At 44.5% G+C, this 21,183-nt stretch overlaps 1 protein-coding gene across 1 annotated transcript; it reads left to right on the top strand.

Annotated features, from left to right (window-relative positions):
* The first annotated feature begins 94 nt into the window (after nucleotides 1–94).
* On the top strand, nucleotides 95–21,176 carry PPTC7 (PTC7 protein phosphatase homolog). Its single transcript, XM_027689560.1, has 6 exons — nucleotides 95–414; nucleotides 9,697–9,876; nucleotides 12,538–12,736; nucleotides 14,873–14,996; nucleotides 16,555–16,684; nucleotides 17,872–21,176. The coding sequence occupies exons 1-6, from the start codon at nucleotides 213–215 to the stop codon at nucleotides 17,928–17,930; spliced, it is 894 nt and encodes a 297-aa protein (XP_027545361.1). The 5' UTR covers nucleotides 95–212; the 3' UTR covers nucleotides 17,931–21,176.
* Nucleotides 21,177–21,183: the final 7 nt, after the last annotated feature.

The following is a 21,183-nucleotide window of genomic DNA, read 5'->3' on the forward strand; positions in this document are numbered from 1 at the left end:
CCGTGAGGGGCCGGCGCGCGGGGCGTGAGGGGCAGCGTGAGGGGCAGCGAGGGCCGCGGTCAGCGGCGGGCGCGGCTCGGGGCGGCACCGGCACGGTCCGGCGGGCAGGGGGAGGAAGGCTGGCGCCCTGCGGCGGGCGCTCGGCGGGCAGGAGGCGGCTGCGCCGGTGGCTCCCCGCGTTCCTGGCCCTCGGCTGCTGGGCGCCCCACGCCATGTTCTCGGTGCTCTCCTACGGCAGGCTGGTGGCGCGGGCGGTCCTGGGCGGCCTCTCGCAGACCGACTCCCGCGACTACAGCCTGGTCACGGCCAGCTGCGGCTTCGGCAAAGATTTCCGCAAGGGCATCCTCAAGAAAGGCATGTGCTACGGGGATGACGCCTGCTTCGTGGCCAGGCACCGCACCGCCGATGTGCTGGGTGAGTGCCCGCGCCGGGGGGCTCAGGTGGCTTTGACCTCCCTCCTTCCCTCTCTCTCCCTGTCCCTCCCTGCTCCGCACATGGCGAGCGGCTCAGCCTCTGCTCGCAGACAAAGGAGCTGGTTCTGCTAGGCAGTGTCAGCGTGAGTTCGCTTTTTTAGCTTCCCGAGGAAGCTCTCTGCTGCAGCTCAACCTGCCTTTGGCTTGCGGGGTTGTGTGTGCCGGGTATGCGGGCCCAGCCTGGACGTTTCACCTGTGGGTGCCTGTAAGGCCCAACGGCTCCAAAAGTCACAGAAACAGCTCCTGATGCGTTTCACTTTCTGTGTGCCTTTAAAACCTGACCGAGCCCTGTGGATATTCACTGCAGTTTCGCAGAAAAGATCACTGGAACAGACACTTCCTGATTTTAGCGTGTGCTGTGTCCTTGTCAGGTGAAAGGCAAAGTGACATTGAGACTGGAATCAAATGTCAAACTTCAGTTTCGATGTTTGCTCTGGCCTGATTGCGCTCTCTGCTTTGGATTCACGGCTGAAATCAATCGTAAGGCTTCAAATAATTATAGATAACCAGTAGAATCTTCAGGCCATGGGCAGCATTGCTTTTGACAGTGCTTGACCTTTCTCCTGTGTGCTCAAGGTTGCATTTGGCTGACTGACCTTCTGCACAAGTTACTTGTGCTGTAAGTGCCAGAAACAAATTGTCACCAAAACTTTGACACTTAAAAAAAAAAGCTTCCTCCCCCCTGCCCCTGTTTTTTATTTATTTCTTTAAAACCGGGGTTACACCGTGATATTTCATGATGTAGGAGTGCTTGGTGATTCCTGTCGTTGTAACTTGGTTGCTATTTAATAGAGCCGAGATATTTTCTGCAGGAAGCTGTAACTTGGTGCTGGGTAACAGTATTGCTGGTTATTCCCAAGGGAACTGTTACTGTCAGGGTGATGCCACGGCTTCCAGGGAGATGTGCAGAACTGGGCAGTGCATTTGAGACACTCTGCATCTTCTCTGTTGTGCCTGTTCCAGAGAAACTTTTTTTTAATTAGAATTAGCTGCTGGACACCCTTCCTTTAACATGTGACCAACCCTGGCTGCCTTTAAAGTTCATGTTAGGCCAGCACTGATAAATAACTGAGCAATTGGTATTTGCCCTTAAGAGAAATGCAGAATATCCTTCTACTTCAAGGTGGGCTCTTGATGTGGGGAAGAGGTAAATTTAGCCCCATTTGATGATGTTTAGGGTTTTTTGGCCATATTTGGTAATTACTGTATGTGAACCTACAGCTTGTCTTGTCTTCCTGCTGGAATCAACAGAGAGTTGCAGTTCTAAGTTGGGTCTTTGCATTAATTTTCATGGCAGCTTGGAAACAAACAGAATTGTAGCTCCATGTAAGGATCAAACAGCAAAGAAGGCAGCAGACCAGGATGTTTGAAGTACCAAGAAGAAAATAATTTAAATAGCAAAACTGTTGATTTGGGGGTTTGTTTTGGTTTGTTTTTTTCCCCCTGTACGACTATTTTCATGTTAGTTCTTTATTACTTTTTTAATGCACATACCAAAAAAACCCACATCTGTGTACATTCTGCAAAACCAGCAATGCTCAAGTGGGCTTTGATGCCTCTAATTTGATGCTTTTTCTTCATCTGTAGTTCTTGAGTTTACAAGCAGCAGTTTTCTCCTCGTTTCTGCTGCTGTGATCATCTCTTTACTCTCCCTTTCTCAACCAGCTCTTTTGCACTGTTGCAGGGAGAGTTTCAGCACCAGAGGTGTTTTCCTGCCCTCAATTCCTCTTACTCATCACAAATCTAAGGTTCCTTAAAGATTTTCTTAAAGACCCTCATAAATTTTGTACTGACTCAATACCTGCCTAACTCTGCACCTCAACAAAACTGGCTGAGCTGAACTGTTGCATTTCCTACTTAATTTTTTGGCATTTAATGAAGAGGCTCACGTGGTTTGAGCCAAAGTGAACACTTGACACAGTAAGTGCTTTTGGAGAACAGTAAATTTCCAGTGTATCACTTGGAGTTAGTAGTCACCAGTGACAAAGCCATGCCAGATAATTTATTTGAAATTCTTCTGTGCCAGTGTTTTCTAGAACCAGTGTGTGGAGGGCTGGCCTGTGTGGGATGGATCTGGGTGTGGTGGAGCAGTGAAAGAGCTACTCCCAGTCCTTTGGCACGAGTGCTTGGGGATTCATTTTCTTGGGTCAAACAAAAGTTGACTTGGCAGTGTGTTTATAGCAGAATCAAAATGCTAAACACTCCTTTTGTTGTAACTGTGCTGTAGAGTCTAAAGGCTGAACATTTAACAGTGTCTTGTAGGCTGAGCTTTATCCTTTCACAGGAAGATCAGCAGAAAGCTTAAAGATTCAGGTTATTTCCAGTCCCTCTGTAGTTATTAAATGCTTGGTAAGGCCCGTTACTGGTGTACTTGAATTCTTGGGGGGGTTTATCTCTCATTTTTATTTTTGTCTGGGACATACCTGTCAAATTTGCACGTTTTTTTCCCATTCTGAGCCCAGGGAGAAACAAGAAGCTCAGAACCAGTGTTTCCTTGGGGATCACCCTGAGAAAAGGAAATGGCTTTACTGCTAATGTTAATCTCTAGAGCTTTATGATTCAGGCCTGTGTTTCCTTTCTGCTGCTGCTCATACCATGTTGTACCTTTTTGTACATTCACTATCAGTGTCTTGGGTGTTCAGATCCTCAGAATATTCAGATATCTCATGGAGATGTGGGAGCTGTTCTGTGCTGCTTCATGTCTGAAGCCTTTGGAACTTTTGAGGACAGAAATACTGTTTTTCCAAGCTGAAAACCAAAACTCTTCAGGAGCTGACAGCTCTGGTTTTCCTCATTGGCATGGGAGTAGGACTTTTAGTGCATAGGGGACAACCCAAAATTTTAAAGTGAACTTGAACAGTTTTATAACCATTTCACTTATTTACCCAGAGTAAACATTAAACCTTTTTTAGGAATTTTGAGCTGTCTCATGCTGGTGATTGGTTTTTTTTCCTTATTGTTGGGCTCTGCCTTCTCTTGCTTATTCCTGCCTTATCAGGCTCCCGATGTCTTTGCTAGTTTTTTATGGATTTTCCAAGCTGTTGTGTGACTCATTATTGAAACATTGCAGCAGCCAATGCTGCATCCCGTGACAGCATCACTTATACAATATCTGTGCTGGGGACAAGTTTGGGTGTAGCCAGTGAGACTTCACTAGTCTTCCAAACTATTTCTGTCCCTCAGGAGTAGGAAAAAACTGTCTGGCAGCAGAGAACTGTTTGTCCACTGCAGAGTTAAAATTGGACAACTGTTCTATCTGCTGCAAATCTCGATTTTGAATTCTTTTGGGGGGGAGTGGGTGGGTGCTGCAGGGCAGCTACTCTAAACTGAAAGGAACTGCACTTCATTTGAAAATTCAGTTTGTCAGCAACCTTTATAAGAGCTGAAACTCCAGAGTGGCAAAGCCCCTGGAATATTGTTAGTCTCACTGTCATCAAGGAAAGTAAACTACAACACGTAAAAGGATTTGTAGATGAAATGTCAAGGTTGTTCTGGCAGCTGTAGAGGAGGAAGGGATTCCTGCTTGGATGCCTGAAGGTTACAGAGGACTATGTTAAGTGGTTTATTTGGTATCATACCTATTAAAGAGATTGCTGCCTTATCACAACTTATCACACTAAAGGAGGCAAATTGTCTGCCTCCCTCGGAGCGGCCTTTCACCTACTGCAGTGGGGAAGCTCAGGGCACCTCAGAGGGAGTGATCAGTGATTTGCAAACAGTTGTGGTGTCTGAATTTGTAACAGACCACGTGGAATTTTCTGTGCAACATGGGAGCATAAGTGTAAGGAAACTACAGATTGAGAAACATCCCATTATGAGCCACATTCTTGTCAATGTAATCCACATGTCAGCAGACCTGTTCCTGAGTGGCACTGAATGGAACCTCTGAGAATGAAAATTCAGTCTGCTTGTTCTTTCTCCCCGCAGTATCTGCAGGGACGTTGCACACAACAATTCTGATCAGAATTCCCAGTTGAACACTTATTTTAACTGTAAATGCTGTTGGTGCTTGTTGATAGCAGAAAATTTTCCATTCTTATGTGGGTCTTGGCTTGAAGGAAAAGCAGGTTCTGTTGGAAATCAGGGATTTAAGTGAGCACAGTGCAGGAGGTGAGGATTAGTCATACCTGTGTCGCAGGAAACGTTGCAGAAATCTCCTGCTGTTTGCTCTGGTTCATCCTCACTGTGCTGTGAGCCTGAGATTGTTCAGCCTGGCAGGGATTTCAGTGTCTGCCTCCCTTCTCATCAGTTCCATTCTTGCTGAACACCTTGAGATTAAATAGTTATAACTAGGGAATTTTTTACAAAAAATAGTTTAGTGTTCTCCTGGAGCTCCCCAAATCCACTGAGTGATTCCTTAGGCTTAAATAAAATAGGGAAGAGATCTACCTGGTGGAAACCTGTTTCAGGAACAAGTGGATGGTAGCAGGGTGGAAGTAGATATAAGGAACTGTTGCTTTTTCCCAGGAGTAGATACACAGTTTAATGATTTCAGTTCCCTGTTTCTCCTGCAGTTTGTTTATCAACAACCTCACTCACTTTGCCTCTTGCTTTTTGTTCCTTGTTGTCACTCACCCAGTTACTCTCTCAAAACCTTTCTGTGTCATGCAAGGGTAGTTTAAGGTTTACTGTAACAGTGTGAATAAGTAACCTTTCCTTTTGTAACTCATTAGCAGTCACACACAACCTGCCTTTAGGGATTTGTATTTAACTGAGTTATTTCTTTCTCAAAACCTGAGGGGAGTGTGAACAGACACCCTTTGGCTCAGAGAGATCCCGGGGGAGCTGCTGGAGGGTCAGTGCTGGCTTGGAGCATTGGACGTGCTCTGGATGGAGAACCTGTCTAGGTGTGTGATTTGTGTCACCACTGATAAAACAGGAAATCTTATCAGTTTATCTCAGTCCTGATATGTTGACAAATATTAGGTGCTGTATTTCAAACTCGTGTGGTGCAGCAGATTGCCCATATTTTACCATTTTAGCCTGCTATTTTTGATGCAGAATTAATTCAGCCATAAATATATCCTTTTGGTGTTCTTTTGTCAGTGATTCATTGCTATTTCAGGTGAGGATCTCAAGAAATGGAAAGTTCAGTAGGATGTGTGGAGTGTCTTACCAAGTTAATTGTGGTTGCATGCACGAGCAGTTCCTGCTGACACACTTGTGCCTGCCTGGGGCTTCTGTGTGAGTTTTATTCTAGGCTGATGCAATGGCTGAAAGTATCCATCTTCCAAGAGATTTTTGGGAACAGGGTGGTACTTTTAGACTCTGACCATATTTACCAGCAAGCCAGAACTTCCCCTCATAACACTATTTATATTAAACAGGATTTGATCAGTATGGTGGGTTTGTTATGAACTTACAGCCTGTTTAGTTTATATTTATATGTAGTTTCTGTTTCTGAACTAGGCAGAACACCTGGATCTCACAAAAGTATGTGGTGAAAAGCAAATATTGCTGCTTTCAGCACTGGCTGGGTGTTCCTGGGCTCCTGCAGTGAACCTCGTGTGTGCTGGCAGGAAAAACAACTTCCCATTTGCATTTCAGCTGGTATCTTATCCCAGGTGCTTTTAGCATTTGGAAATCAGCTTTCCCAAGTTTCCCTGCCAAGATCTTCCCGGGCTTAGTCAGTGCTGCAGCATCAGACTCTTGGGCTTTGTCTTGTACCTTCGTGACAAGTGTTTCTCTGGAAGAGATTTTGATACATGGAATCTTTGAGAAGTTGGAAAAAGCTTTGTTTTGGACTGACACATGCAGCAAGTATTTCATCTGGCAGGAATATATGTGTATTTTCCAGCAGAAGGCAAGGTAGTGGGGTGTTAACTCTCAGAGGTTCTGAAAGGTCTCCATTGTAATAGTTAAATCTTTGAGAAGTATTTATTCTTTTGAAGTAATTTATTGTGAAATTTTCAATTGCTTTATTTACACTGATGGTTCATCTGGCTGCAGGCACTGCTCTGTGTCACGTGGATGTTTGTGTAACTTCTGCCTGGGCTTGAACAGGGAATAGCCACAGGAATGTTCCTTCTATAAAATTTTCTCATTTACTGAATAGCTTGAATGAAAAAACCCCAAGGACTGTGTACAGCTCAATTTCAGCAACTCCTCGCCATGCAGTTTGTCTTAAATGTCCTGAGAATTCCTAGTTTGTAACGTGGTTAATACTGGAAGACAGTGGTTTATGGTTCAAATGTAAGAAAACAAAAATCTGAGTAATCTTTCTCACTTGTTAAAAAGGTAATTATTTTGAATATTTACCTTTTTTTTGGTCTTGGATGAAAACAATGATAATAGAAATAAATAGAGCTTGGCATTATTCCTTGGTAATGATCCTGCCAATATCAGTACCTTTGAATTTTCCTTTGGTGACAGAGGGAAAACATGGTATTACATCAAAAGTTGAGTTTTCAGTTCTTGCTACTTCTGGAGTCTGGAATATCTCACAAGTAGTTTTGCTCCTTGTTTACTGTGAATCAAATACCACAAAGTTTTCTTAAACTTTATTGTCCTTTACATTTCCTCTATTTCAGCAGCAGTTTGCTCAGTCTGATTCAAAATCATATATTCCTTTCCCATGAAACTGTTTAGTTTATAGAGAATATTGAATGTAAAGATGCTGTTTTTATTTTAAAAACATGCTGAAGGCTGGCAGGACAGGATGGCTGGAGATCTTGGGGAATGTAAAAACTTTCTTTTAAGGCAAAAAGCAATAAAGGAGGATGTTTTCTAGGGGTCCCTGTGTGGTGTGGGGCTTCTTGGCTGGACTTGGCCTCTGTTCTGGGCTTGGTGGCATCAGCAATTCCTGGCTCAGGGCTGGAGCAGGAGGAAGCATTTGACTGCTCTGGTGGTGTTGGATGCTTGGGGAACCAACAAGGTCATTTAGCTTACATCAAATGTAGTGACCTATTATCTTTAAGGGATACAGTTCCAAGAAAAAAAAGGTAGGAAAAAAAGGCCTTTGGGGAAAGACCAGAATTGGTGACACGTGAGTTGCTGAGCAGATGAGGTGTGATGATGGTGTCCCAGTGAAAGCAGCCTCCAGGGGCTGCTCCTGAATGTGATGGTCCTGTTGACTTTGTGCTGGGCTGGAGCAGGGATCCAGCTGTCCTGGGGATTGGGGAGCAGACAGTCTGTTCTCCAGGCAGAGGAGCTGCCCGTGGATGTCTAGAGCGTGATTGCTTTGGAAGGCACTGGCAGAACGTGCTCAAAGCTGTTCATAGCTTGCAGAAAGCAGACAGGAAGGCAGAGACAAAGCCAGTTCATGGCCCAAGACAGAGGATGGAATGTGCTGTCATGAGCATGGATTTGCATTTCCTGCCTGGAGTGAGAAGTGAGCAAAGAAAATCAGGTGGCACACTCTTATTTTTCCTCTGAAAATGGAATAGGTTTTGATAACTCCCTTCTCAGGTGCTTGCTGTGGTGGCTCTCTGGTACTCAGAGAGCTGTAGTGTTTCTGTTCCCGTGTTTCCCAACACTAATGTGAGGTGTTTATGGATTGCTTGAGAGAACTCCATAACTTCTGCCCAGCTTTCTCTGTAACTGCCTTGGGAGCCAAGAGCTTTGGGCAGCACTTGTCAAACAACATCTTCTCCTTGCACTCCCCTCCTGTCAGTGAAGCAGTGCAGAGTGAAGCAGGCACAGTCTGGATTGTGTCCATCTTAAAGGGAAGTTAAAAAAACCAAACTTGTCTGGTAACTTCACGTAAAGCACCATCATCCAACCTGGAGTTTCTGTTTCAAGTTCTAGGTCTAGAACTTTTCCTTTGTGATCTCTTATTCTAGACCTGTCCGTGTTGCAGCAGGAAGCAAAGGGTCAATCCAGTATTAACCTGAGGTTGTGAGACCTGCAGGGAGGGGATTAATCTGTTCTTGAAGACTCCAGGAAAGGCGTTTTCCAGAATGCCAGGGTCCTACAGAGCTTCTTCCCAGAAGCTGGTCCCAAGGGGTGAATGAATGCAGGGATCTGCATCCCTGTGATATTCTTCTGAGAAAGCAAAAGGACAAAGCAGGTGTCTAAAAGGTTGTGCACTATTTTAGGGAGAAATCTGATTAATGTTGATGGGCTGTTCAGAATCCTGGCAGATTATAGTTCACACCAAGGTCGGCTCCAACCCTTCCGTCTCAGTTTCAGCCCGTGTCCCATGTGAAGGGCGTTGGGAGATGAGGAAACTGAGTTTTAGCTTCTCACTCACATTTTCATGCCTTTGCTTGTAGTGTGTTTTTTTTCCTGAGGAGACTGTCCTTCAGCACAATCTGAGCTCTGAAATTCCCCCTTTGTGCTTTTATCATGAACACATTTTAGCTTTATTACATTATGGAAAGCTGAAAGGGCTTGAAAGGGTTCGTCCCGTGCTGAGGATCAAAAAGATTTTTGGAAAGATTTCTACATAGTAACATTTTAATCTCAAATAATGCCTTCAGCAGTATTTTACTTCAATCATTTGGGGGAAATTCAAAGTTCTAGACAAATGACCAGCAGAATATGATGTGTGCTGCTCACCTCCCTCCGAACACCCCCTTTCCATGAGCACCTTCCCTGTTTTCCTCTGCAGCTGCTCAGAAGCTTCCAAAGCTTTGGCAAAATTGCTCAAATTTTCTGATCCAAGTTTTTTAGAGTAACTAAATGCAAATTGATTGGATCATAGTTAGTTTTCATTCTCTTGCTTGGCTGAAGCTGTAAGCAACAAATTCTCCTTGGAAGGGGTAGGTCCCAGCATTGTGTTGGTTACATGGATTTTGAGATACATGGAAATTAAGATTACCAAATAGAAAGTATTGTTTTTCATATGAGCATTGAGAAAAAACTGGGCTGCTGGATAGTGGGGAAGAATTTCTTTATCATTTCTGTACTAGTTAAAATCTTAACAACCATCACATTTAATTGTTCCTTTCTAATGAGCTAATCAAAGGTTAATGGGATTGAATTCCCATCTTCCCCCCCAAATTCCCTATTTCCCTAGTGGAGTCAGCCTCCTCATCCTCAGCATTAGACTTTTGCCTTTTTTCCAGCACTTCAGATTATATTTAGGGTTTGTCTGGGAGCTGATGTCAGCAGTTATCTCACAAATACTTAGAAATTTCTTTGCTAATCCAAACTGTTTTTGAGGCAGGTGCTGAGTCCTACCTTTTAGTTAACTAAATATCCTAAGTGATGTAAATAATTAAACCCCTTGTTTTGGAAAGCATTGCTGTTCATGTAACACTCATTTTCTCTTCTCTTCCAGGGGTGGCAGATGGTGTTGGTGGCTGGAGAGACTACGGGGTTGACCCCTCTCAGTTCTCAGGGACTCTCATGCGAACGTGTGAACGTTTAGTGAAAGAAGGACGGTTTGTTCCCAGCAATCCTGTCGGGATTCTCACTGCAGGCTATTGTGAGCTGCTGCAGAACAAAGTACCTCTGCTTGGTAAGACACCAAAAATCTGTCAGTTCAATCTGGGTTGTGTGTTACCTACACACGGACTTAGTGAGAGTTGCTTGAATCTCTTGGCAGCTTCTACAACAAATCTGCAAGCAGTCAACTTCTCTTATTTCTATGTTTTCAGTTAATTTGGAGGCATCCTTATTTCTCTTGTATGTTTAAAAGCTGTTTTAATTAAGTTAGTAATGCAGGGAGTATTTGAGGGTGTGTGTGTATATATGTATATATATATAAAATGAAAGGCCAGCAGCCTTTCTGTGTGAAAGGTGAATTCACCAGTTTGCAGAGCGAGTTCTGCAGCAGAACACGCTGTGGCACATGTGCTCACCCTGTGTTTTGGAGGTATAAATAACTGTTCTCTGCTGAAAACTCTTCATGGTTGGTTGTGGCTTTTTACTTAAGCTCTGCAAGGAAAAATATTTTCTGAGAATAACTGGATGCAGTTCTGCTCATTCCTGGCCTTACTGCTCCTGTTGCCTTTTATGTCTAGTGAACTCAAACCCCAATTGGTTGATCTCAGTAGTTTATATCATCTGATCTCTGGAAGTATTATTTTTATAAATCTTTGTGGGGGATTCATTACAGATCTTTCTGAAAGCCAGCTGAAGTAGATGCTTCACATATTCTGTGTCAGACTTGATGTGAGACAGGGCATTCAACTGCCTTGGGAATGGGAGCAGATAGAGAGGTGCCATTTGGCCTGAGCTGACAACCGTGCAAAGGGGACACTTTCTGAAGGACATGAGCCCTCCTGTGCACCAAGAAAGTGTTGCCCTGTGTGATATGTGCAGGGCTCACCTGACCTTAAGCTCCTGTGCCAGAGGAGTGCAGGGTGAGCTATATTTAACTTGTCTGCTGAGCTGGGAGCAGATGTTCTCGCATTATACGCCTAAAGAATAGGTTGGAACCTCAGCAGTGACCTTAAGTGTCACCAAAATAGCAGAGCTCAGTAATTACATTAGGATTTGGGGTGGTTAATGGTGCTTATTTCTGCAAAGCAGATGTAGCTGTAAGTGATCTCCAAAGTGGGCCACTGGAGAGAGCTTCCCCACAGCTTTGGAGACGGAGGCAGCTCAGCTGGGCTTGACCTTTGCAGGGCTGAAAAGCAGCGTGTGCTGAGTCACAAGATCTGCATTCCACACATGGCCTCCTGGTTACACTCTGCTAATAGAGTTAGAATTTGAAACTAATGATCCTTAGTGTTTCTCCTTTAACAGAGAACAGTATTTTTAGAAGGAGGAATAAAACCCTGGAATTACCACAGCAATGAGCATTTAGAGTTTATTTAAAATAAAGGGAAGGGAGAGGACTTCATTAAGGAGGATTCATTAGGCAGTAACTTTTCCTTGCTGTTGTGCTCTGAGCCTGGATACTTGGTTCATCAGTACTGAATCCAGCAAATATTATAAAATAAAACTGAAATGGGAGGAAACTGTGCCAATTATTTAAACACTTGTGTTGCAGAACAGTCTCGGACAGTCACATCTAAAATCGGAGCTTTTCGTGTAGTAAGAGTGGAGAAGGTCCTGTGTGTTCATGTGTTCACTAGAGAACAAATTCAGGGCAAGTGCATTGCAGGGAACTCTGTATTAGAAAGGGAAATGTGTGGAACGGGCAATGCCTGGAGCCAGCTGCAAGGCTCATCCTAAGCTTAGCTCATTGCAAGCCTGTGGTCTGTCCAACATGTAGCCGTGCTTGGAAAATCCTGCTGGAGGAACACAGGATAGAAGATGAAGACTTGTGATATAGGACAGAAGTCAAGAAGAAAGGCTTTAGCTGTATCTCACTCTTGAGGAAGGAAATGTCTGCTGTGGATGTGCTGTCCTGTCCTGTCTGCAGGAATGGAGTGATTGCTGGTTGCTCTGAGGACTCTGTGGATGTGTTTCTTTGCAACACAGTTATTTTTGTGGTTTGCAACCAAGCACAGTTGGTGGCCATTTCCCAGTGAATGAACCAAGAATTCCTTGGTGCCCTCAAGCATAGCTGGGATAGTTCTGAGCACGGTTGACATGTTCCTGTTGTTACTTTAATCTGGAATAGTATTTGTCTCTGAAACATGTTTTCTTTACACTTTGGAAGTTGGTCTCCTGAGGATGTGAAGGAGGCTCTGCACAGCCAGGCTGGGAAGAAGAGCATTTTCATGTTCTGAGCAGAGAAATGCAATAGGACCTAACACTTAATTGCAAACATTCTTTACTTAACGTGGTTTATTTACAGCTGATGAGCGAAACTGTGTGGAGAGCACCTGGCATTGTATGGATGCTGCTGGAATTCTATTATGTCCATGATTTTGGAATTTCAGTATTTTATGTGAGTTCTGTAAATCCAGTCCTATAGCAGAATGTGCTGACATATGTTGGGTTGGAAAACTGTAAATAAGCCAAACAAAACAGGTATTTGTCAGCATAATGTGTTTACCAAAATCAGAGCAGGAAAAGTGAGTCCTACACAAAAATCAGACATGGTGTTGCAAAGATTTCTAGCATTTTTGCTGTCTTTATTTTATATTAATTGTGGCATTATTGAGCATTTCCATTTCTCCTGATTATTAAACTTTGATAAGTGTTTGAATAATTGAACTGTTGATGAAATCAGTGGGAGAAGAAGCAGTTTGTGTGAGGCTGACTGCAGTCCCTGTGTTTGCAGGGAGCAGCACAGCTTGTATCGTGGTTCTGGACAGGACAAGTCACCGTTTACACACAGCCAACCTGGGGGACTCCGGGTTTTTGGTGGTCAGAGGAGGAGAAGTTGTCCATCGCTCTGATGAGCAGCAGCATTACTTCAACACTCCCTTCCAACTCTCAATAGCTCCTCCAGAAGCAGAAGGAGTTGTCTTAAGTGACAGGTAAGGTGGGGAAGGAACTGAAATTTTTCATCTGTGTGTGTGAGGGGCTCCCAGGAAGTTGCAGTTTTGCTGGGGGGCTCTTCCATGGCCTGTAGGATTTCAGCTCATACCCAGTCAGGTTTGTTCCTGATAATGTGAACATTTATCACCTTGTACTTAACTCTGTACCTGTTGCAGAGCATGAATTTATTGGGCTGATGGTTATTCATGCTGCCTATTCCCATGGTCCTGATCCATGGGGAGATGTCACTGGCTAAAGCTGGTGTATGTTCTGGTCATCCTGGACAAGTGGCTGCTCTTACCAGTTCCATTCCCTGTCTGTGCTCCCTTGAGACTGTTTGGAGTAGCTAATTTAGATATCTTGGCACTGAGGTAGCAAGTGCTTGAAGAATAGAGCAGAGGGACATGTGACTGTAAGTTGTGTTTCCAAGTAGCTGTTTCCCTCAGCATATTGTATTTGACCAAAACGAGCAAAAAAACTGCTTGGCAGAACACCAGGCTGGGAATGAGAGGATGAGGAGAGGACAATCTGTTCACAGAAATGAGTCCTTTCAAAGGCTGGCTTGTTCCTGTGTCTTCCCCTAAGAATGTCAGGCTGATCCACCCTGGCTTTGTGAACCCTCATCGGTAACATGAAATGAATTTTTTAAAAATCAGCTTTCAAATTGTGTTAAAATAGAATCAATTAGGTTGGAAAAGACCTCTGAGATCATTGAGTCCAAGCATATACAGTTCTCAGAAATGGTGATTCACTCATTGAAGTGATCTCTCTCATCTGAATATAGGGAGATTGCAACAGGATCTTCAGACAGTGGCCGTGGCACCCAGGGAATGCAGTAGGCAGCTCAAGTCTTTGATGCAAGGTTTGGACTTGGTGATCTTAAGGCTCTTTTCCAACCTAAGTGATTCTCTGAAGTCTCAAGGCTGAGGCAGTGAAGGTTATGACTTCAGTGCCAAAAAGTTGTTGAAACTCCTGACCGTTCCTGCCTGTGGCTTTATTTCCTCATCTTACAACTGCCGAGAGGAAGCCAGGGTAGAACTCTGAAATGAAACCCCTCAATAATCCAACCTCTTTGTCAGGCTAAAATTAAATGACATTTGAAATTCCAGAGCTGTAAAAGTCTTCATTTTTCTGAGATTTTCTGTCATCCATAGGAAGACCATAAAACCCAAAAAGCAGAAGGATAATTGATCATGTCCAGTGGAAGTCAGGGAAGCCAAGTAATCTGAGTCATCCCATAATAAGGAAAAGCACAAGATAAATGTGCTCCCACACTTGAGCTGTGAATCATGATTACAGCTCTCTGGCTGGTTCCTGTGCTGTTCCTGACGTTAATTAGTACTCATGGGCCTCACCGAAACGCTTCTCCAGTCCCTTTTTTATTTGTTGTCCCAGTTCAGTGGGGAATTTGGCTAAATATGGGCACAGGCAGGCAAGCTCAGCTCCATCAACCTTCCTGAGGCTGCAGATCAGTGGAGCAAAGCAGCTCCTCTGTGTTTTGGCAGAGAGGCAGCAGTTTCTCCCTTTTAAAGACCCCTGAAGAGTCTTTAAAAATAAAAGTTTTGTTGTTATGTTGCCTCAGAGAATCAGATTTTGCAGCAATATTCATGGCCAAATGGGGTGTTTTCTCCTCTTGCTGTTGTCTAATGTCTTAGACACAAGCATTCCAACTGGCTGAGGTCTCCTGGTAGACACATTTCTTATTCCATTGAATTAGAAAGTGATTCAAAATCCTAAAGTGTTTGGGCCATTATGAATTATCCTTTCAGGTATTGCTCTCTTACATGTTTAAGATGAGCAGAAGGAAGCCCTGAGCTGCCCTTCTGCTTAATGGTTTCCATGGAGATACACTCATGAAGCAGATTAATTTGCAGGATTGTTCCTCTGGGAATTGTAACTGCAAATCCTTGATGGAGTAGCTGGAATTTTACCTGTTTGCAGTCCCAGTGCTGTGCTGGAGCTCCCTGGCCAGGCCGTGCTGGTGCAGAAGCTCCACAGTCAGTGATTCTTCCTTTCTTTTGCAAAAAGCCCCAAACTGTAGTGGAGTGCAGGAGCTGTGGCTGTGCTGTTGGACGTTCCCTGGGGGGTGTGAAGAGTCCTTTTTAACCTCTCTGTCCCCTCCCTGTCCCCCCCAGCCCCGAGGCTGCCGACAGCACGTCCTTCGATGTGCAGCTCGGGGACATCATCCTGACGGCGACAGACGGGCTGTTCGACAACATGCCCGACTACATGATCCTGCAGGAGTTAAAGAAGCTGAAGGTGGGTGTGTGATTCCTCAATCCCTCACATCTTTTGTGCTGCTAAACCTGAATCCTTTAAAGGCTTTTCACATAATCCCCCATGTGAGCAGTGGGAAGGGATGCTGACCCCAAAGCTCTGTCTCTTGCATCTGCATCCAGGCTGAATCCAGAGGCAGCAGCTGGGGCATAAATTTCCCAAGTGGCAGCTGGTTCCATGGCAATAACTGGGAAGGGAAGAGGGAAATGTTCAGTCCAGGCTCTGCCCTTGGCCAGCTCCTCACACATGGCACCTGCAGCTTGTAGATGCTACACATGAAAATAGAGCATCTTCTCCCAGGTTGTTTGGGGGCTGAGCTTACACTTCAAATAATTTCCAGCTTTTCTGAAGGGTTATAAATCAGGAATTCTAATGGAGTATGTGCTGTCTGAGCTGTGGGTTGCACGTGCTTGAAAATCTTTATTGTTCTGTTAAAAAAAAAAAATCCTGGCAACTTTCCCAGGTTAGTGACCACAAATGTTCTTTTTAAATAGTAAAAATGGATTAAAATATTTTAATTTGGATGAGAACATTTAGCTTAAGGCTATTTACATCCAGAAAGGAAAGTGTACTTAAGGAGATATCAATATGTATAACCTCCCTGAGGAAACTACTTTGCTGTGAAATGCAAATAAGGGTGACATAGAGAATTACAGTGTGGTTTTCAGAGAATTTGGCCTGTTCTTATCCTGCAGCTACACAAGTCACTACCCCGTGTGGCTGCAGCCACCTCACAGCCCTGTCTGTGGGCAGAGAAGGGTTGTCCTGGACGGACCCTGGAGCTGGAATTCCCTTGTGGAAGAAGGCTGAGCTCCACCTTTTGGCGTGTTTGGGAAAGGCACTGGAGTTCCCCGAGGGGTTCAGCCAAAAGTTAATCACATAAACGCCTGCTAATTCCCAAACCTGCGGGGAAGGCTCCTGAAATGACAGGGCACTTCAGAACAGTTACAGGCTAAAAGAGCAGTGCTTGTCTGTCATGTGGGCCTGAGCAAGACAATCCTTGCAGTGAAACAGCAGAGTTATTGAAACTGAATTAAAAACAGGCCCTTAAAATGCAGCCTGGAGAAAGTTTGTGCTTTTTTTGTCATCTGACTTTTAAAGTGCCCCTTCTCCTCAAGAGTGCTCTTGTTGATTGGGGTGAGAGGGTCAGGGGTGCAGGAATTGCACTTGAGGTAAAGCATAAACACTTCACCTAAACATGAGTGGGAGTTTGCAGGTGATGGCAGGGACAGCTCCAAATGTCCCCTTTCCTTCAGCTGAGTCTGGTTTGAGTATGAGTTTTCTAAGTTTGTAAATTCTGTAAACCCTCCAAACCCAAGTCTTGTAGCTGCTGTTGGGGAGTTGAGGCCTGGCCTTGGCTCGTGAAGCTGCACAGTTGTAACCCCGTTTATAAAGCCGAGAGGGTGGGGAGGGCTCTCTTGCAAGGGAGGCTGATAATTAGTGCCCTGGCACTGAGTGACCTCCAAAACTGACAAGCAGCAGCAAAACAACACCTGGAGACTTCCTCATAAAAAATAAACCCTTTTCCTGCTGAATTCAGAACTCCAACTACGAGAGCATCCAGCAGACCGCCCGGAGCATTGCGGAGCAGGCGCACGAGCTGGCCTATGACCCCACGTACATGTCGCCCTTCGCGCAGTTCGCCTGTGACAACGGACTGAACGTGAGAGGTGAGAGTGTCCTCCTCCCACCCTGCCATCCCCGAGGAACCTTTAGCAGAGGGAAGTTCTGCTGTCTCAAAATGCAGTGGGAGAACAGAACGTTAGGAAACGTGGTTGGCAGGAGAGCACCAGGCTCGTGTGGGATTTGGAGTAGGAGCCTCCCGTGGGGAAGCAGCTGGAGCCCAGAGAACGCAGTGCACTGGTGGTTTTATTTTTAACCCAGTATGTACATTCCTGCCTCAGGCTCCTGGGGGAAACTGTGCTTGATTTGTTCTTGGATTTGGGTGTGTGGGTGGTGATGTGTGAGAGTGGCTTTTGTTTAATTTTTTTATTTTTTAGAGTCTACTCTTACAGCTGCATTTCAGCTGAGGATCTGCCCAATCTTTAGTAGTTTTTGGGTTTGTTTTTTGGTTGAAATTTGTGACTCTTGTACCATTGGCATCCCCATCCTGGTCTCTCTATTGGTTCTACATCTGGGCTCTAAAAGATACACCTGGCAGAGCTCAGAGCCTGAGCAAACACCTTTCTTTTATTGTTTTTTTTTTCTTTTAAATAACTCAATGTAATTCTGCTGGTAAAGACGTTCTTATCTCTCTGTCAGGAGGGCAGGATTTCCTACCCCTTTCCTAAGGTAGAGCTTGGGCTCCCTGGTGCTCCAGGCTCAGTCACTGAGAAGTGAAACTGCAGATCTCTGGATTCTCTGGTGTGACTTCCCAATAACAAAATACCTCTCCTGAGCTCTTTCTCCAGGATTTGAGTGTGTTGCTCTGGATGTTGAGGATTGAAAAGTAGCTACTAAAAATGCTAAGTAGCTTTTAGAAACACATGAGGTAATACAGTGCTGGAGAAAATGCTAAAGTGGTGTTTGATTTACAGTGGAAGTTCCTGAGGAGATCTGACTTCATGGCAGTTCCCTCGTAACAGAGCAGTGTCAGGTGTTTTGTGCATTTATTCACTAGTCTGCTAGTCTCCTTTTCTCAGCCTGATCTCACTGGAGCTGAACAGGAGAGTGTTTTTGTGGTGTGTTAAATGTCACTGCTCCCCTCATTTGGAAAGGAGATGAGGGAAGCAGAGTTGGTGTCTACACTGAACAGGCTTTGAATATTTAATTTTAAAAGAGTATTCCACGGGAAATGACACAGATGATGCGAAGACGACGAGTTTGATGAAATAAGTGATGTTTTCCTTCGCTGCAGGGGGCAAACCAGACGACATCACCGTCCTTCTGTCCATCGTGGCCGAGTACACAGACTGAGGGCCCGTGGTCCCGCTCCCGGAGCCCCGCACGGTTTCCTGCTGGCAGGATTGATCCCTCCTCCCTCCTGCCCTGGGCAGCTGGCCCTGAGCCCGGCGCCCGTCCTGAGACAGCCGAGTCCTTGCTAAGAACCACTCGTAGAACACTGGTCTTGCTCTGCCAGCAAGAGATGAAGAAGCTCAAGGCCTGGAGCGTCTGTCAGAGCTTAGTCATTGTCCGTGCCAGGGGCAGGATCCATCCCACGGCGTTCCCGCACTGGAGGTGGGACTTTCCAAGGAGTAGAATTGGTTGATCATCTTTCAGAGTAGATCAATAGGTAACCCCTCTGCACGAGGGCATCTTACTCTTTCCTAGGAACGTTCTCTGTTGTTGAGGGTGTGTTACAGCCCCAGTTCCATAAAGCATAGTCTTGTTCCAGTGGTAGCCGAGGTTTCGTGTTCCTGAGCTCCAGTTTTCAGGAGATTTATAACTGCTGTAAACATTCTGCTCTTGCCATCCATGGTGTCAGCCTTAGGAACCTTTTCTAGTACGAGATTTCAAACAAACCTAGTTCAAGTTATATGGATGCAAATGTGTTTTGTGATTTCAGGTGCTTAACTGTGATCTTAAAAAAGTTCTGCAGATCATTCGTCCATAATGGGCCTGGTTCTGGATGTTTTGGCTGTGGATAATTATTATTTTTATTAAACAAGACTTCTAGCTCAGTCTCAAACAGCCGAGCTGGCCACAGCTGAGGTCTTCGAGCATTTGAACCCATCTCCTGGTGGGAAATGCTCCGGTGGGAGGTTGCACAAAGAACAGCTCGTCCTCAACTCCCAACGTCCTCACCTTGGGTAGATAATCCTGTCGTTGATGAAGCCTAATTTGTGTTAATAATTGCCATTGCTTGTAGAACAGAATATGCTGCACCACTTTAAGTCCAGCTCATCCTTTCTGACTCAACAGGCACCTCTTTGCTTCTGCTGCGGCAGCGAGTACGAAAATGAAACTTAATGAATAATCAGCAAAACTTACATTTCAGTAACTAAAGTTTAGGGGTTTCAATGAACCTTAATGATGTTTACAGTTATCTAACAGCCACTTTGCAATATGACATTTCGTTTTCAATGACAGTAGCTCACGTTTGTTCCCCCCCCCCTTCCAGCCAGCTTTTCCTTTTCCTTTCCTGAGGCTCATATGAAAGCTGAGAGCTGTAAAGATATATATATTTTTGGTCAGTTTTTCATTAACTTTTTTGCCGGTAGAAAAGTATGTAGAAATAAATTAAAGCCATGTTTTTATATATAAAAAGTCGGGTAATGTTGCTGTTTAGGTGAGTGCAGTTAAACTTGGTCAGTAAGGAATCTTTCCTGCTCTCAAGAGGAGATTTTTACTACCTGGTTTATTGTATTAAAACTGTTTAAGTTTGAGGTTACCTCAACTTGTTTAAAGAATTTTTGTGGACTTGTACTGTATATTTGCGTAACTATGTCAAGCTTTTATTTAAGGTCATTTAACATGTACCATGTACATGTCATTTTACTATATTTCAATGCATCATGCTTGTAACAGGCATTTCATTTATAATAAGTGATTAATTTGGGAGCTCTTCAGTAATTTATCTGCTATTCCTCAATTGGCATAATGTTAGGGATCTACTTTGAATCACCTTGTAATTACTTGTCAAAATGCCTTAACTACCCTAACTTGACCAAAATGGGATTTTGGTGAGCGTATGGGGAGGATTCTGTTAATGAAGAGAAATTAATTAGTTTTGTGACACATGAGCAGTGAGTGGTGGAGAACTTTGCACAACCTGTCAGTCCTTGTTTTGAACTGGCCCAGCTGTGCCTGGCTGGCTGTTCGAGGAATGTATTCACTGAGCACAGGGCTTTGTTCCTCGCCTTGGGGGGGCCTTGCCCTCCCAAATCTGGGTGTCTTCACATTTTGTCCGCCAGTATTTCCCCTCAGCTTCTGGATTAGAGCAGATTTGATCAATTCTTGTGTCCCCTGACCTTCCCTTCAGGAGCCCTGGGCTGTTGCTCTGACCTGCTCTCAGCACAGTCCCCAGCCCTGGTGTTTCCCCCCCAGCTTTCCAGAACTTTCCCTGGGGACGTGTGCGGGTCAGAGGGATGCACCAGGGTCTGGAATTGCCTGTGAGGCCAAGCTGTGCTCCCTGTCTGTACCCACAGAGCCCTTTGCCTCATATCACACCATGAGTTGTTGGTTTTTGTTTTGTTTTATTTTGTTTTTAATAAAGAACAAATTTGGATTTTGATTTACAAATCATGAGTTTTTCCCTCACCAGGCACACCAAAGACCAGTAAAGCTTTTAGCTTTTCCATCTGTTTATAAAGCAATACTGTATTATAAAGAATTGATATTTTTATCACATGCTTGATTGTGTTGGGTTTTTTTTAAGACGTGCACTCTGAACATATCAAACCTGAGTTTTTCCTACGAACTTATCGCTGTCTGCGCACAAGAGATTTTGGGAGAAGGAAACGACAGGGCCCATCCTATCAAAGTAATTCCCAGCAATGCATGAAGCAGTAAAACTTGCTAGGGGAAGGTTAGTGGGAATGTTCCCGAGGGGAATGGACAAGAAAGGTGTTCCCTGACTTGAAAGTGAGCGGAGCTTGGAGCTGCTGCAGAGGGTTGTTCTTTCTGGGGAGCTGGTGGCTCAGGAGGAGTTTGTCCCCCAGGAAGCTGGGATTGCTCCAGCAGCATTAGGAGGGGTTGGGGTGAAGCAGGGCTAGGATGTGGTGAGTTGAAAAGCTCTGTGGTTCCTGCTGCTTTCCTGGCTGTCTCTAGGAGAGTTGTGACACACAGGTTCCCTCAAAATGTCCTTTGTTGTGTTTCTCGAGAAGGTCAGGCTGAAAACAAAACCAAAAAGCAGATTTGGGACCAGACAGTTACGAGTGAGTGGAGAAGGGAGAGGAGAAGGTCTGGCAAAGGTGGGAGGATTTAGTGATGGAATCTCCATGTCTTGGGAAAGGACATCCTTTCTCCAGGGGGAACCAGCTGGTATGTGTGGAATCCACTGTATGCAGTTCCTGACAAAGGTGGCTGAAACCATGAAGCAAATGTGAGTCTGTACCTGAGGATGCTTTTCTGTTGCTGTTAAAATGAGACTATCATCTATGCTTACCTAAGAGGCAATTATGTGAATTTCATGTCTGAGGTATAACTTATGCAGGAATAGTTCTGTAAATACATTTAAATGAATTGTAAAGATATTTAATAAATATAGTATTTATACTAAAATGTGCTT

Source organism: Neopelma chrysocephalum, unplaced genomic scaffold (genome assembly GCF_003984885.1).
Source record: "Neopelma chrysocephalum unplaced genomic scaffold, ASM398488v2 Primary Assembly neopelma1_77, whole genome shotgun sequence".
Taxonomy (NCBI): Eukaryota; Metazoa; Chordata; class Aves; order Passeriformes; family Pipridae; genus Neopelma; species Neopelma chrysocephalum.